The sequence below is a fragment of the Balaenoptera physalus genome, assembly GCF_965194825.1.
Source record: "Balaenoptera physalus genome assembly, chromosome: 15".
Lineage (NCBI taxonomy): Eukaryota > Metazoa > Chordata > Mammalia > Artiodactyla > Balaenopteridae > Balaenoptera > Balaenoptera physalus.
In genome coordinates this window covers 59,048,683-59,062,172 of record NC_138894.1, presented here as the reverse complement: position 1 = coordinate 59,062,172, position 13,490 = coordinate 59,048,683, and the positions used below count along the sequence as shown (strand labels likewise).

The 13,490-nt window shown below is 53.2% G+C and overlaps 1 protein-coding gene across 9 annotated transcripts in view; it reads left to right on the top strand.

Moving 5' to 3' along the window:
* The window catches only part of TTC7A (tetratricopeptide repeat domain 7A), a 178,599-nt gene that overhangs the window by 87,850 nt on the left and 77,259 nt on the right, over positions 1-13,490 (top strand). For all 9 annotated transcript variants that reach the window (XM_082427710.1, XM_082427709.1, XM_082427712.1 and 6 more), the window contains 3 exons: positions 3,404-3,482; positions 4,293-4,450; positions 5,077-5,140. In XM_082427710.1, the coding sequence (XP_082283836.1) occupies positions 3,404-3,482; positions 4,293-4,450; positions 5,077-5,140 (301 nt within the window). The remainder of the gene's footprint in view (positions 1-3,403; positions 3,483-4,292; positions 4,451-5,076; positions 5,141-13,490) is intronic.

Genomic DNA, 13,490 nt, shown 5'->3' with positions numbered 1-13,490 from the left:
GTCAAGGGTTTTGTTAGTTAAAAGGGAGTGAAATCTGAACCCCTTGATACCTTCAGTGAACCCACCTCTCCCCTTGGGTGAGTGATGGCCTGAAAAGGCAGGCATCTTCCAGGTTTTAATTTTGTGATTGGAAAATGAGGATTTATTTATTCCACAATGATTTCTTTTCTTTTTTTTTAATAAATTTATTTATTTATTTATTTTTGGCTGTGTTGGGTCTTCGTTGCTGTGCGTGAGGTTTCTCTAGTTGTGCTGAGCGGGGGGGCTACTCTTTGTTGCGGTGTGCAGGCTTCTCATTGCTGTGGCTTCTCTTGTTGCGGAGCACGGGCTCTAGGCGCGCGGGCTTCAGTGGTTGTGGCACGTGGGCTCAGTAGTTGTGGCTCGCGGGCTCTAGAGCACAGGCTCAGTAGTTGTGGCACATGGGCTTAGTTGCTCTGCGGCATGTGGGATCTTCCCGGACCAGGGCTTGAACCCGTGTCCCCTGCATTGGCAGGTGGATTCTTAACCACTGTGCCACCAGGGAAGTCCCCACAATGATTTCTTGAGTGCCTTCTATATTCCAAGCATTGTGCTGGTACCCGGGAATGTGAAGCTCCCCTCACCAACCTCATTAGAAGTTGCAACGACTGGATAAGATGAAGTGCTTTGGAAAAATCTGCCCCACTGCCTACTGCTGACCAGGGGCCTGGGGGAGCTTGCCGCCTCCTTGCGTGGCTCCCCTGGAGGCCCCCCTAAGATGAGCTGTTTCCCTTGACCCATCCCTGCATGCACATATCCTCTTTCTCTGCTCCTGGCCAGCCAGAGTTTACTTGAGTTGGAATCCATGACCTCCTGGCTTCTCCATATGCAGCCTGATTCTGGGCCAGGGTTTGTTTGAGGCCCTGTTTGGATATTATTAAAAGTGGCAGCTTTGCTCAGAAAGGTCAGTGTGAGAGACCAGAACAAAAAGATCTTTCAAGCTGGCCTGTCACAGGGCTCAGAAAAGCCCCAGCTCTACTTGGCACTGGCAGTTTAGACCCGGGACAGGATTACTCAAGCTGGTGGGAGAAACCCCATCTAGTTTCCCATTACCCAGAGGGCTGAGCTGAGGCGGACGGGCATTCCCGACATTTCAGAACAGGTCGGCACCAGCCAGGAGCCCAGATCTCTCCCTGTCTAGCCCTGGCCACTGGAACCTATGTTGGTTTTTCTCTTTACCTGCATTCAGTAAAAACTGGGATTCACCCAAAAGATGCCTAAAGGTGATTATTTGCTTTGCTAAAGAATTCCTGGGAGCTTATTTAGATGCCAGAGTCCCTTATAGATTTGAAAATAGTAAAAATATACAACTTTGGAGGCACAAGATCTTGTTAAAATTGCAGTTCTCATTCCTAAATTGAGTGTGTATTGGGGGAGGAACCTGAAACAAAACAACTAGTATACCAAGTCCATGATTTCAGGTATGCTTGATTAAGGTGAGATATCTACTGAAGTAAAAAGAAAGAAGATATAAAGAAAAGTATTACACAAAATAATAACACTGATGGTGTACAGCTAGTAGCAAAAATTGTAGATGTGGTATGCAGATGACAGAAGTCTGGGAGGTGCTGATTGCAACTGAAGACCTGATTTTATAGAGGAGAGGGCCGTGCATAGCCCACAGGGGTGAGCTCTGCCCTCAGTAGCACTGCCCAGGCGTGAACCATCTCTAAGGACCCTGTGGAGGCCTGTGCTGCTTGCCCCTCCTGGTTCTTCAGAAGCTCTAGGCAGACTAGGGAAGATCGTTGTGACTCTGACTCTATCCCCCAGGTCTTTGTCTCCATTCTCAGCCTTGCAAACAGGAATCTGAGTTCATAGTGTTGGTTGTTTGCACATTTGGGGCTTGCTTGTATGAAACCAGAGGTTCCCAGAAGGCAAGGAATTGATCTCCTGTCCTTTTATGCCTCCAAGCTTCAGAGCCCCCAGGAATCTATTTCACGCATGAAAGCTGCAGGAGGGGCTCACGTGACTTTCCCGGCTGCCACCTTTGGCCTTTCACCCTCTGTGATCTTTCATTTCTAAATTTGCTGGCCTGGGAGCCTCTGCTTTCCCTTGAGAGCTATTGATCTAGGGAACCCCCCGGAACAAGTGAGGACGGCAGTCCTCAGACATTTGCTGAGCACACATGCCCGGGCTGAGCTTCAGGAACAAGACTGCCCTCAGGGGGTGCACAGTGGGAAAGGGGTCAGCCTGTAAATGGAAGATGACTGCAATGCCATGCTTGCTTCAAAAGAGGAGTTAACACGGGGCAAAAGCTATGCAGTCAGGAGGGGTGGGTGTGGGGAGGGCCCCAGGGAAGGCTGCAAGGAGGAAGTGATGTTGGAAAGTGATGTGTAAAAACACAGGTTTTTTTAAGGATGAGTAGGGGAAGGGTTCTTTAAGGCAGTAGGGGAAGCCTGTTCCAAGACTTGACATAGCGAACTGGGGATGGTTGTTCAGAAAGGACTTGAGTGGTGGGAGATGAGATGGGAGAGAGGCAAGGGGCAGACCCGACAGCCCTGGGACACCGTACTGAGGGCCTAGACTGAATTCTGTAAGCCTGGGGGCACCAACAAAAGGCCAACATGGGAAGGAACAAGATGACTTTTGCATGTCAGTAGAGCCCTCAAGGGGCAGTGGGAGTGGTTTTTCAAACTCAGGCCACACCCATCAGTGGGTTGCAAGATCTGTTTGGTGGGCTGCCACCAGCATTTTTTAAATGGGGAAGTAGTGGGAGACGTAAAATAGAAAATATCAGAGTGGATTGCATTGCACATAGTAGAGATAGGTAATATATCAGGAAACTTAACTTCAGTTTTATGTAAGCAGTGTGCGCATATATACAGGGTTGCAATGTCAGGTGTATTTCTTACTATGGATCACACTTTAAAAAGCTTGCAAATGACTTTAAGGCACAGAGGGCTGACTGGAGGGGGTGAGGCCAGCTGTCACTGTCATCTAGGCCCCAGGTGATGCAGGCCAGGCTACGGCCCTGGTGCTAGGGATTGAGAGGTGAGGATGGATTCCAGTGTAGACCAGATGTGACAGATGAAGATGGAGAGTTTGAGGTTGACTGAAGTCAGAAAGTCTGGCACCAGCCCAAAGCACTTGGGCCAAGATAACATCTTGTTTGAAATACTCGATCTTGGTCTCTTTCTGGTGGTAAACTGGAGGCCTGGGTTTCTAGAGGGCTATGGTGGAGAAGGATCCTTTCTATTCTTTGATCACTGATGTCCTGGGCCTCTAGGATCCTGGTGTTAACAATTCTGACCTTTCATACCAATTACTGGGTGTTTTCAAAGAACACTCAAATGGGCAGGCTCCTCCTAGTGTCTGCAGGTTTGATGAGGATGTCTTTGTGGGAACTAGGCTGGTAATGACCCTGCTTCTACTGTCTTCCCGCTAGGAACATCGTGAAAGGCATGAGAGAACTCCGGGAGGTCCTACGCACTGTGGAGACCAAAGCAACTCAGAACTTCAAAGTGGTAATGGAGGAGGCCCCAGGGCTGGGTGCTGGCTGTGGCTGGTTTATTCAGGGGTTGATTTCAGTGGGAGGCAGCAAAAATCCTAGCAGGCAGCCTCTGAATCAGGGATAACAATATGTCGAGTGTGTGCTTCTCCTCTCCCTATCGTGCTCATGGCAGACATTGCTAGTCAATCTCAGCATTCTTTTCCTCCAAGCCTGGGACACACCCTCAGCATCCTTCTCATCGCAGCACTGCACATAGCCCCTCATGTTAGATCAATGCTGAAACCTCCTGTCATCCCTTCCTAGCAAGGTGGTGTGCTAATTCTTAGGGACTTGTTTATGATCTTAATAAATAACCTTGGCTTGCTTTCCTGCCCCAATTCAGGCCTACCTTCTTAGGCTTCTACCCCTAATCAGAGCCATAGCTGCTTCTCACTCTAGACTTTTCGGTCAAATATCAGAAAGGTATCTGGTGGAGAGAGCTGCTTGCTCTGAGGGCTTTATGCTCTGCAAGGGCTGTGAATACTCAGAGCCGTGCTGGGCTCCATGGGGCCAGGAGGAGGAGGAAAGGTACCTCTTGTCTAGGAGAAGAGAGAGGACAAAAGATGAAGTCGGAGCCATCACAGGCCAACAGAAGGGGTGGGGCAGCTCAGTGCTGGAGACACAGAGAAGCAAGGGGGCTCCTTGGGGCACAGTGGTGGACCTCCTGGAGGGGCAGCAATTTGCAAGCAGGCAGATTTGGCTGGATGGTGAGTGGAGGGCACGGCAGGCCGCGGCTGGGCAGAGCCAGCATGTGCCTACATCTGAGTTCCTCCCTCTCTGCCAGATGGCAGCCAAGCACCTGGCAGGGGTCCTGCTGCACTCCCTGAGCGAGGAATGCTACTGGAGCCCCCTGTCCCACCCGCTGCCCGAGTTCATGAGCAAGGAGGAGAATTCCTTCATCACACAGGCCCTGCGGAAACCTCAACTCTACGAAGGAGACAAGTAAGCATATCTGCTGTGGGGACCACGCCAGGCTCAGGCCACCGTCCCGAGGGTTTGGTCCCCACTGGCGGCCCCTCTCTCTGCCCCATGCTCTCCTGCAGCCGCCACCCAGCTCCCTGCCAGGCAGGCTCTTCAGAAGCAGCAGGAGCCAAATAGACTAGAGAAGGCAGCTCTCGGGGTGGGGGGTTGAGGGGGCGTCCTCTAAGGCACCCAAAGGCCAAACAAATTATTTGGCGGGCGGGGGGAGGGGGGTACCTGCCTTCCTAATGGTCTCAATGCACCGTCTGTCGTGTTTGTGCCAGTAATCGAAGGTGGGGTCTGTGAGCTTCTTTCTCGCTCTTGTCTGCTGCTGGCCCCAGCGGCTTCATGCAGTGCTGGGGGCTGGAAGGGGCATCCCCCTCGAGCATCACAGTATTTCCAGCCCTCGCCCACCGTAGGCTTTCAGATCCATGACTCTGGGGCATGATAAAGAGCTGCAGGTGGGATCCTGTGCCTGTGAATTATGCAGGAGAAGGTCACCTTACCAGGGCTGGTGCTGACTCCGGGGCAGAAGGGCCGGCGTGGCAGGCCAGCCGTGCGGCTTCGGAGGGCCGTGCTGGAGCCAGGCTGCCATTTGTGTCTTGCAGCCTCTACTGCCCGAAGGATAACATTGAGGAAGCCCTGCTGCTGCTACTCATCAGCGAATCCATGGTGAGCTCAAGGCCTCTGGCCCGTGGAATAAAGCTGTGGGGCTTGGGCACAGGCCACCAGGTCCTGGCCGAGCTCAGCCCCCGGGCATGTCCCTGAAGCAGGCTTCTTGGATCTGTTCCCCCCTCAGGGGGTGCGGCTCCCTCATGAGATTTAGGTGTGGAGTACAAGGCTGCATTCGGGGGCCTGGGTCCTACCCCTAAACGAGTAGGGACTGGGCGAGCTAACAAATTCCCACCTCCTGCTTCTGGAATTACAAAAGCAAGTCAACAGAAGGTTGCATGAACGCTTCTGTGCTGGGTCGGTGATGATGGAAGGGAGTGGAAGGAACGTGTACTTTGACGGCATGAGACCTGGATTCAGGTTCCGGCCCTGCCACTCAGTAGCTGAGGGCCCTGGGCAGATCACCTAAGCTCTGTGAGCCTCAGCTCCCACCTCTAAGGTGATAGTAACTCACAGAGGTGAGGTGCCTGTGCAAGGGATCCACTCATTCACGCCACTCTTAATACAGAGTGTCATCCACTTTGTGCCAGGCCCTGTTCTAGACGCCAGAGAAGCAGCAGCAAACAAAACGGAGAAAAGTGCCTGCCCTCGTGGAGCTTACATTCTAGTGAGGGAGGTGGGCAATAAATGAATTAACTACTCAACTACCCAGGGTTGCGATGTCTAAGTGCTGTGGAGAAATAAGGCGGAGGGGTGAGGTGTGCCGGATAGAGCACACGTGAAATGCTCTCTAGATTTTTTTCACAAGACCCGCTCCTCCTGCCCCGGGCAAACACACATGCGCGTGCACGCGCACACACACACACGTGCCGTGGAGGCTCAGCGTTGGGGAGAGGTGTGTTGGGTGGTCCGGGAGGTGGTGAGATGAAGGATGGGGTGGTCCAAGGGGGCTGAAGGAAGGGTGGGCAAGAGCAGCAAAGCCAGGTGTCCTCTGACTGAGGGGCCCCTCAGAGCTTATGAGCTGGGGACCCCCGGGTTGAGAGCTAGGTTTTTTTAAACTGATGCACCTGAGAGCAGTGTGTGAAAGTGGAGTTTAAGGAACTGGGTCCCCAAATAGCCAGAAACAAATGTCCCTTTGGAAACCTGGGACTGTGTGATGCCAGGGTTTGTTTAGAGACCTCTGGTCAGTGGGTTGCCTCTGGCTGAGCAGGTTCCCCCAGCAAGTAGACAGGAAGAGGGACACTGGACTCGGGGATGAGAGAGTGTATCCTTCCCCAGCGTGGCGGGGTCCATTCGGATCCAAGAGTGCCGGGGAAGGGGCGTGGATATTTGGATCCCGAGGACAAACTGGCCGGGACATGGTCCTGAAAGGTTTGCACGGTGCGTGCTTGTGTGGAGGTTAGGTGGTTGCTGCTGGGTGGGGACATCTAGCTGGTTAGCCCAATGTGGAGGTAGAGGTACCAAGTGCCAGATCTGATTTTCATGGGAGAACAGTGTACTTCTCACAGACTGAACCCCAGTTTTTAATTATGGAACCTCAGCCATAGACCGGTATCCTCTCCCTGCCCCCTTCACACACCTCAGCCATCTCAGCACCTACACCATCAGGTGTGACTGCACAGAACTCACCTGTCTCGGGAAACACAGGTCATTATTGTCACTTTCCTATGCTGAGGGTTACAGTGTTGTCTGCAGGTGGGAAGTAAAAAGGTGAAAATGGGAACGTTTCTTAGGTCCTTTCTCTGCCAGATTCCAAGCTGATTATCTCATCTAGGTAGGCATTGTGTTGAGCGGTTTGAAAAATAACAGTTTCATATGATTCAGTCTAATACTAATATGTTCCCATCTTACAGATGAGAAAAGTAAGGTCCAAGACAGGTACATGTCTTGGTCAAGGTCTCATACTAATAATCCTTGCAGCCATGATTCAAATCACGTCTGTGATTCACCGACTGCTCTAAGTCTTGGTTTTCTCATCTGTCAAAGGGTCAAGGGGGTAACTTTGAGGATCAAGTGTGACAGAGCTTGGCGAGGGCTTTGTAAACAAGGAAGGCCTTGACTGTCTGTGTGAGAATGGTCAGCATTTTTCTCCCTGGCAGGGATAGAGGCTGGGCTCTGTCTCCCTAAGTATTTTTTGTGGCCATTACTTGATCCGGGTGCCCAGAACCAGAGCTGAGATGCCTTTCCATTAAAGTTATTCCCCCCAAACCCTCAAGCTGCCCATATATCTCAAAGTAGAGGATGGCCTTTTACTAAAAGGTGACCCATACTTGGAGCCAAGGTGGTTTCCCTCTAAGCAGCTCTTTCAAGAGGATATGTGGCCGGCTGGCCTCCACTGGCGACTCGGGGGATCCAGGCCGGCTGGCCAGGCAGGTGTCGTGGGAATTCCCTGTGGCCTGCACAGCAGCAGAAGTGCTCAGATGCCGAGTGTGCCGTAGCTGGGAGGAGGCACTCTTCCAGGGCTGGCTGGCTGGTTTCCTCCTGCTCACACCCAGCCTGTCACACATCTAGAAGCTTCAGGTATTTGGGGGAGGATGTTGGCGATGGACATAGCTTTGGTGTCTCATCTATTGAGGGCTTTCCACCTGGGATCTGGATCTGGCCACTGTGGCTCTGCGCGGTTTTTCAGAGTGACCAGACCGCCTCTGACTTCTCACTTGCCCTTATTTTACCCCCTCCTTTCCTGCAGGTCACATTCTCCATCAGATGTGGGCGCCAGGCTCCTGCTCTGACCCTTCACCTGACCCCTGAGGCTCAGCCTGGCCTCCATGTACCAGCAGGGTTTTCCTCATCTCCCTTTAATGCTGGCTGGGTTTGGCTACAGATGATAGGGAGAAACTTACAGAAGCAGCAGCTGCCTTGGCTGCTCCTTGGGTTCTCCTAATCCCTGCAGAATTCTTTATGCGGCAGTAACAGCTATTGCAGCACAACCAGCCCAGGAGGCATAATCATCACAGCTCTCCACTTCCAGGGCCGCCAGAGCTAGTTGCTCCAGGGAAGGGTGTTTGCAGGTTTCCTGAGCACGTCCACCCCTATTTTGCGGTTTGGAACTCAGAGGAGTAGGCTGCATGGCGTCTGGGTGTGGGGTTGGTACCTGAAGTATGGTTTTTGTTTCGGGCTGAGTGTGATCAGAATGAATAGGGCAGCCCATGTCTTTCAAGAGGTAAATAGAAACCTTACAAATGCTTTCAGAGAAACGCAAGGGACATGAGTTATAAATGGCTAAAGGAGATTTGTGTTTTGGACTCAGTTTTGAGTTTTCAGGACCAAAAGGACACTTAAAAATGCCCATCCACCTACCCATCCACCCACCCACCTGCTCATCTCTCCACCATCCAGTCTTGTTTGAGCAGCGACAGTGTGCTGGGCTGTGCTCAGCACTGGGGGTAGAATGAGGAATAGTTAAATCACAGCGCTTGTCCCAGGCGTCCTCCTACCCAGTGGAACATGTGTCTGGAGACACGGAGGAAATCCTCGTCCCCAAATCAGAAGGAATTATCTCAGTCTGCTGAACCTCAAATGCATATTCTAGTTGTTTTTTTTTAAACATCTTTATTGGAATATAATTGCTCTACAATGGTGTGTTAGTTTCTGCTGTATAACAAAGTGAATCAGCTGTATGTATACATACATCCCCATATGCGCTCCCTCTTGCGTCTCCCTCCCACACTCCCTATCCCACGCCTCTAGGTGGTCACAAAGCACCGAGCTGATCTCCCTGTGCTATGCAGCTGCTTCCCACTAGCTATCTGTTTTACATTTGGTAGTGTATATATGTCCATGCCCCTCTCTGACTTCGTCCCAGCTTACCCTTCCCCCTCCCCGTGTCCTCAAGTCCATTCTCTACATCTGTGTCTTTAGTCCTGTCCTGCCCCTAGGTTCTTCAGAAACTTTTTTTTTTTTTTTAGATTCTGTATATATGTGTTAGCATATGGTATTTGTTTTTCTCTTTCTGACTAGTTTTTGAAAGAACCATGTGTCAAAATCAGCCTGATTTTCTCAGTTGGGGAACCAGGAGGTACAGGACTCTGCCATTTCTCAAATCTTGATCTAAGGCATAAAAATATGTGTTAGAGCAAACTGAATCCTCGAGCCCCTGTTTCGTTCAGCTGGGGGAGAAGCTGCTGCTGGTGTCAGGCTTTCGGGAGCTGAAAGGACACAGAGGCTTGGGCTGAGAGAGGGTGGGGGGATGGGTAAGCCCGTGGGGCCTGGGATCCTGCAGGTTAACAAAATAACTGCCATCCGTGCCCAACATCAGGCATCCAGCGATTTGAATCTTGAATTGGCCATTCACAACCTGTGTAGCCTGGGCAAGTCTCTTACCTCCCTGATCCTCAGTTTTCTATAAAATGGGGCTAATAAGGTCTCTCTTGCAGGAATTGGGTGGATGAAGTAAGAAAATGAGCACGAAGGTGGCTGGTACATTGTGGGTGTTGAACATGTATTCGTTTTATCCTGATGACTACCTGCTTCTGAGTCATTAATTTTAGAAAACATTTAGATTCAGGTCTGGTTGGGAGAAAAATTGGTTTGAGGATACTGTTTGGTTAAAAAAAAAAAAAACAAAAACGCTTCTTGGGCTTGATTCCATTTGGGACTCAGCAGATGAGCACAGATTGTTCCAGCTTCTGGCGCCTGGTTTGCTCTGACACGAGGCCCTGCTGTGCTGCAGGCTGCAAGCGGAAAGGGTCTGTTAATGCTGCCAGCTCAGAACCCTTGGAGCAGTGGAGGTGGGAGAGCCTCACGCCCTCGTTGGCAGGAAGATTTCTGCTGTAGGAGCCCGATGCGCAGGAGTGTGGGCTGGCGGGGGCCTGGCTGGGGTCGCTGTGTAGATGGGACACGGCACAGAGCATGTTATTTCTTGGCTCTGTGGACTGGCGGCTCGAGAGCCGGTGGTGATGGTGTCTGCCGGTGGGGGTGACAGCACGAGCAGAACGTGACAGCATCCTCCAGGGAGGAGGGGCAGGGGCCAGGCACTGATGCCACCAGGAGACTCCTTTCTGGGGTGATTGTTGAGGGAGGTGAGCAGCGGGCCCTGAGGCTGGGTCCTTGGCCAGCAGAGAGGTTGTCCCTGAGAACAGGGGTGACGTGGTCCAAGGAGCTTGTTCTCTGCAGAGAAGCAGCACCTGAGGCCTGACTGAGAAAGTCCAGCCTGTGTTTCGCTTTGGTGCTTCCCTAAGCAGAGACATCTGAGGGCCTCTGATGGCATGGGCGGGGCTAGTGGACACTTCCTTGGAAGCACCTGGAGGCAGGGGAAGAGCCAGGAGTGAAGTCAGAATGTCTAGGTTCTAATCTGGGTCCTTAACCCCCTATCTGTATGCCTTGAGGAGCCTCCCTGGTCTCTCTGGGCCTCAGTTTTCTCATCTGTAAAATAGGACAATAGAACGGGAGATGGTTGTTGTCAGCATTATGAGATACCACTTACAAAGTGCTCTACAAGTTAGTTCCCTTTCCTTCTCCTACCCTGCTTGTGTCCAGGATCAGAGGAGAAACGGGGCTGGGCGAAGTGAAGGTCAGTGCTGTCTGTGGCCCTGCAGCCAGCAGAGGGTGGGGACCAGGGCTGGCAGAGGAGCCCACGAGGCACCAGGTGCTCAGGGCAGCAGAAGCCATCCTGGACTGGCTATCGGAGGTTCAGCCTTAATTCCTGGAGACTCCGCACACGTTAGTACACCCTCTGGGGCTCAGTTTCCCTGCCTGCAAAGGGGACAGCAGCAGTTTCATCCTGCCCCTCCGTGGGGTTACTGTGAGATCATGGCAGTGATAATTAAGTTCCTAAAATGCATGGCACACACATGAGGGATGGCTATTTGAGCAAGAACCATCTTGCCTGAGGTGTCACGTGGGCTGCCCCACCTCGGGGAATGGCGTTGCCCTTGTGGGCGTTTTCTTAAGGCCCCATATTTGCTTCATGGATACGTGTCCAAAGACCACAAGTGGGTCACACTGGATGATGGGGGAGTGGAGAGGACCACGTTTCTTTGGCTTTTCCTCTTCTGACCTGCTGGAGGCCTGGGGTGAACGTCCCTTAGTCTGGGGAGACTGGGAGGACAGCAGAGGGTCCAAGGCTAGGAGCTTGTCTCAGGGAGAGCTGCTGAGCCCTGCCTGGGATTAAATTCATGGATTAAATAAGAGTAGGGCACCCCCAGAGGTGGGGGGCCTGGGGGTTTTGCAGGGGAAAACAGGAGAATAGCCTGCCATTATCCCAAAACCAGTAAGGAGTATGGTGGTGAGAAGACCGTTTAGTTTCTGCATAATTCATGTCTCTCACTGCATCTGATCTGGAGGATTTCCATGTGAGGACATTTAAATGGTGGAAGGGAAAGAGTGTGACTGGGACTAGTTCAAGGCAGGCTGCTGATGGAGCTGGGAGCATTGTGTGGCCTGAGGGAGGTGAGTGCAGCAGAGGAGGGAATGGGACACCTGGGGTGCCCTGGGCGGGGACTTGAAGCCCCCAGAGGGTCTGAGGCCCTGTGCACTGAGGCCTGCTCTGGCCCCTGAGCTGCACGTGAACTCCTACCCTGTTGCCAGCCCCCCGAGGCTTCCTTTTTTTCTGCCCCAGTTCTCCCCAGCCCACCCTGTTGCATGGTTACGTACACACGCTGCCCAGCTGCCCTGCAAGCACTGGAGCATTTCACTGCAGCCCTGCCCCAAAGCCATAGCAACCACTCGGCAAACTTCTGCTTTTGGCTTTCCTTTGGGGACCCACGCTTCCCTCTTGGCACAAGTGCCAAGTCCTGAGGACCCCCGAGAAGATGCCTGCCCCGCTGTCTGTGTGTTGGGGGGCGGTCCCCAGGCAGAGGAGATGCTGCTGTGAGCCCCTCTTCTGTTCCTGTCCTTCTGACCTAATGCTTGCTCAGAGCTGGAAGTCCATGCCTCCCTCCCACCGGGCACACACATTCAGAGACACTGTTCTCTTAAAGGTCAAGGTCTAGGGCAACAGGAGGAAGTTTCCACACCAGGCCCAGAAATCCTTCTCTTTCTAATGTCACTTGAGAGTGCCGTGTGCGGGCCTGTGCTGGGGCTGGGAGGCTCGAGATGAGCGAGATGCATCCCTGCCCCGAGAACCCATGAGCCAGTGGGCTGTGCGGGGGCCCGGGTGTGTTCCCAGGGTTGGGAGAGGACGAGGTGGGGGGCCAGCCTCGCCTGCTGAGATAAGTCGGGGACAGTGGCAGAAGGAAGGGATCCTTGAATTGAGTTTGAGGAGCCAGAAGGCATCCACGTTGACAGACGGAACAAAGATGGGCCTTGGTGAGGAGAGGGAGCTGCAGGGAAGGACTTGGGAGCTAGCGGAGAGAAGCTGGCCAGGTGGGCAGGGTCTCATGGCAGCCACAGAAAGGGGAGTTGGGGTCTGGCAGGGGCTGCACCTGGAGGATAGGCCGACCAGAGCTCACTGCTCACCATCCCCTGCATGAGACTAGTCTGCATGGGTGGCTCCCCGATCCTGGATGTGTCCTGCAGGAAGGCCACCCCTGCAGGCAGCCTTCCATCAGGACCTCTCTCTCCCACCAGAGTTCTAGGTCAGATCCACTCACTGTGTTTGTTGTGTACTGCTGCTGTGTCCCGTTTCCATAGCCCCTCCCTGAGTGCAGGAACTGTGTCTCCCATCCTCTCATTCCCTGACCTCCTGCCCCCAATCCCACCCCCATTGCTGCCTGGTGGGGGCTGCCTCTGCGGGGCCCACCCAGGGCGGCGAGAGCTGGGGCGCTGCTGGAGGTGGAGGAGTGGGGAGGTCCACGGCCAGGCGCAGAGCGAGTTTTGTGCTCCTCAGTGAAACAGTTCCTGCCATGGCTCTCCTTAGAATCTCTTCTCTCTTCCTGTTGGTGCCTGTGTGGGTGGATATCGCCAGGAAGGAGGGGGATTTCTCTGGCACTTCCCGTCTCCATTCCTCTCCCTTAACCCTTTGGCACCTGACCGTCAGCTCTTGTTTACCAGGCTGGCACTGGTGCTCAGCCTTTCTGGGGCTATCCTGGCACCCCCGGCACCCTCTCCTGGGACAGGTCCGTGCCCGTCGGGGCGGTGGGCAGCCCTTGCCTGTTGTGCCTGGAGGGGCAGCCATCGGGACCCCTGGCCACCCGCCTCCCTTACTGAAATGCCCCCCTGGGCGAGTCACGTCCTTGGGTCTCATAGGCATTTTGGCTTCTAGAAGCCTCTATCGGAATGCGCTTCAGGCCTGCACGGTAGGACACGTCCAGAGCCTACAGTCCAAAGGCTGTTGAGCTTCTGCCTCTGCAGTCATCACCCTTGGGAGCCTCAGCCTCTGACCTGGAGGAGGGGATAGTAGTCCTGCCCGGAAGAAGGTTGTGAGGACCACCTGTGGAACCTGTTGTTTGAACCTGACCAGTGGGGATCTGGGTTTTAAGAGTCAGCAGGTCCCTTTTATTCTGTCAAAAAGGCCAAGTTCTTGGATCTG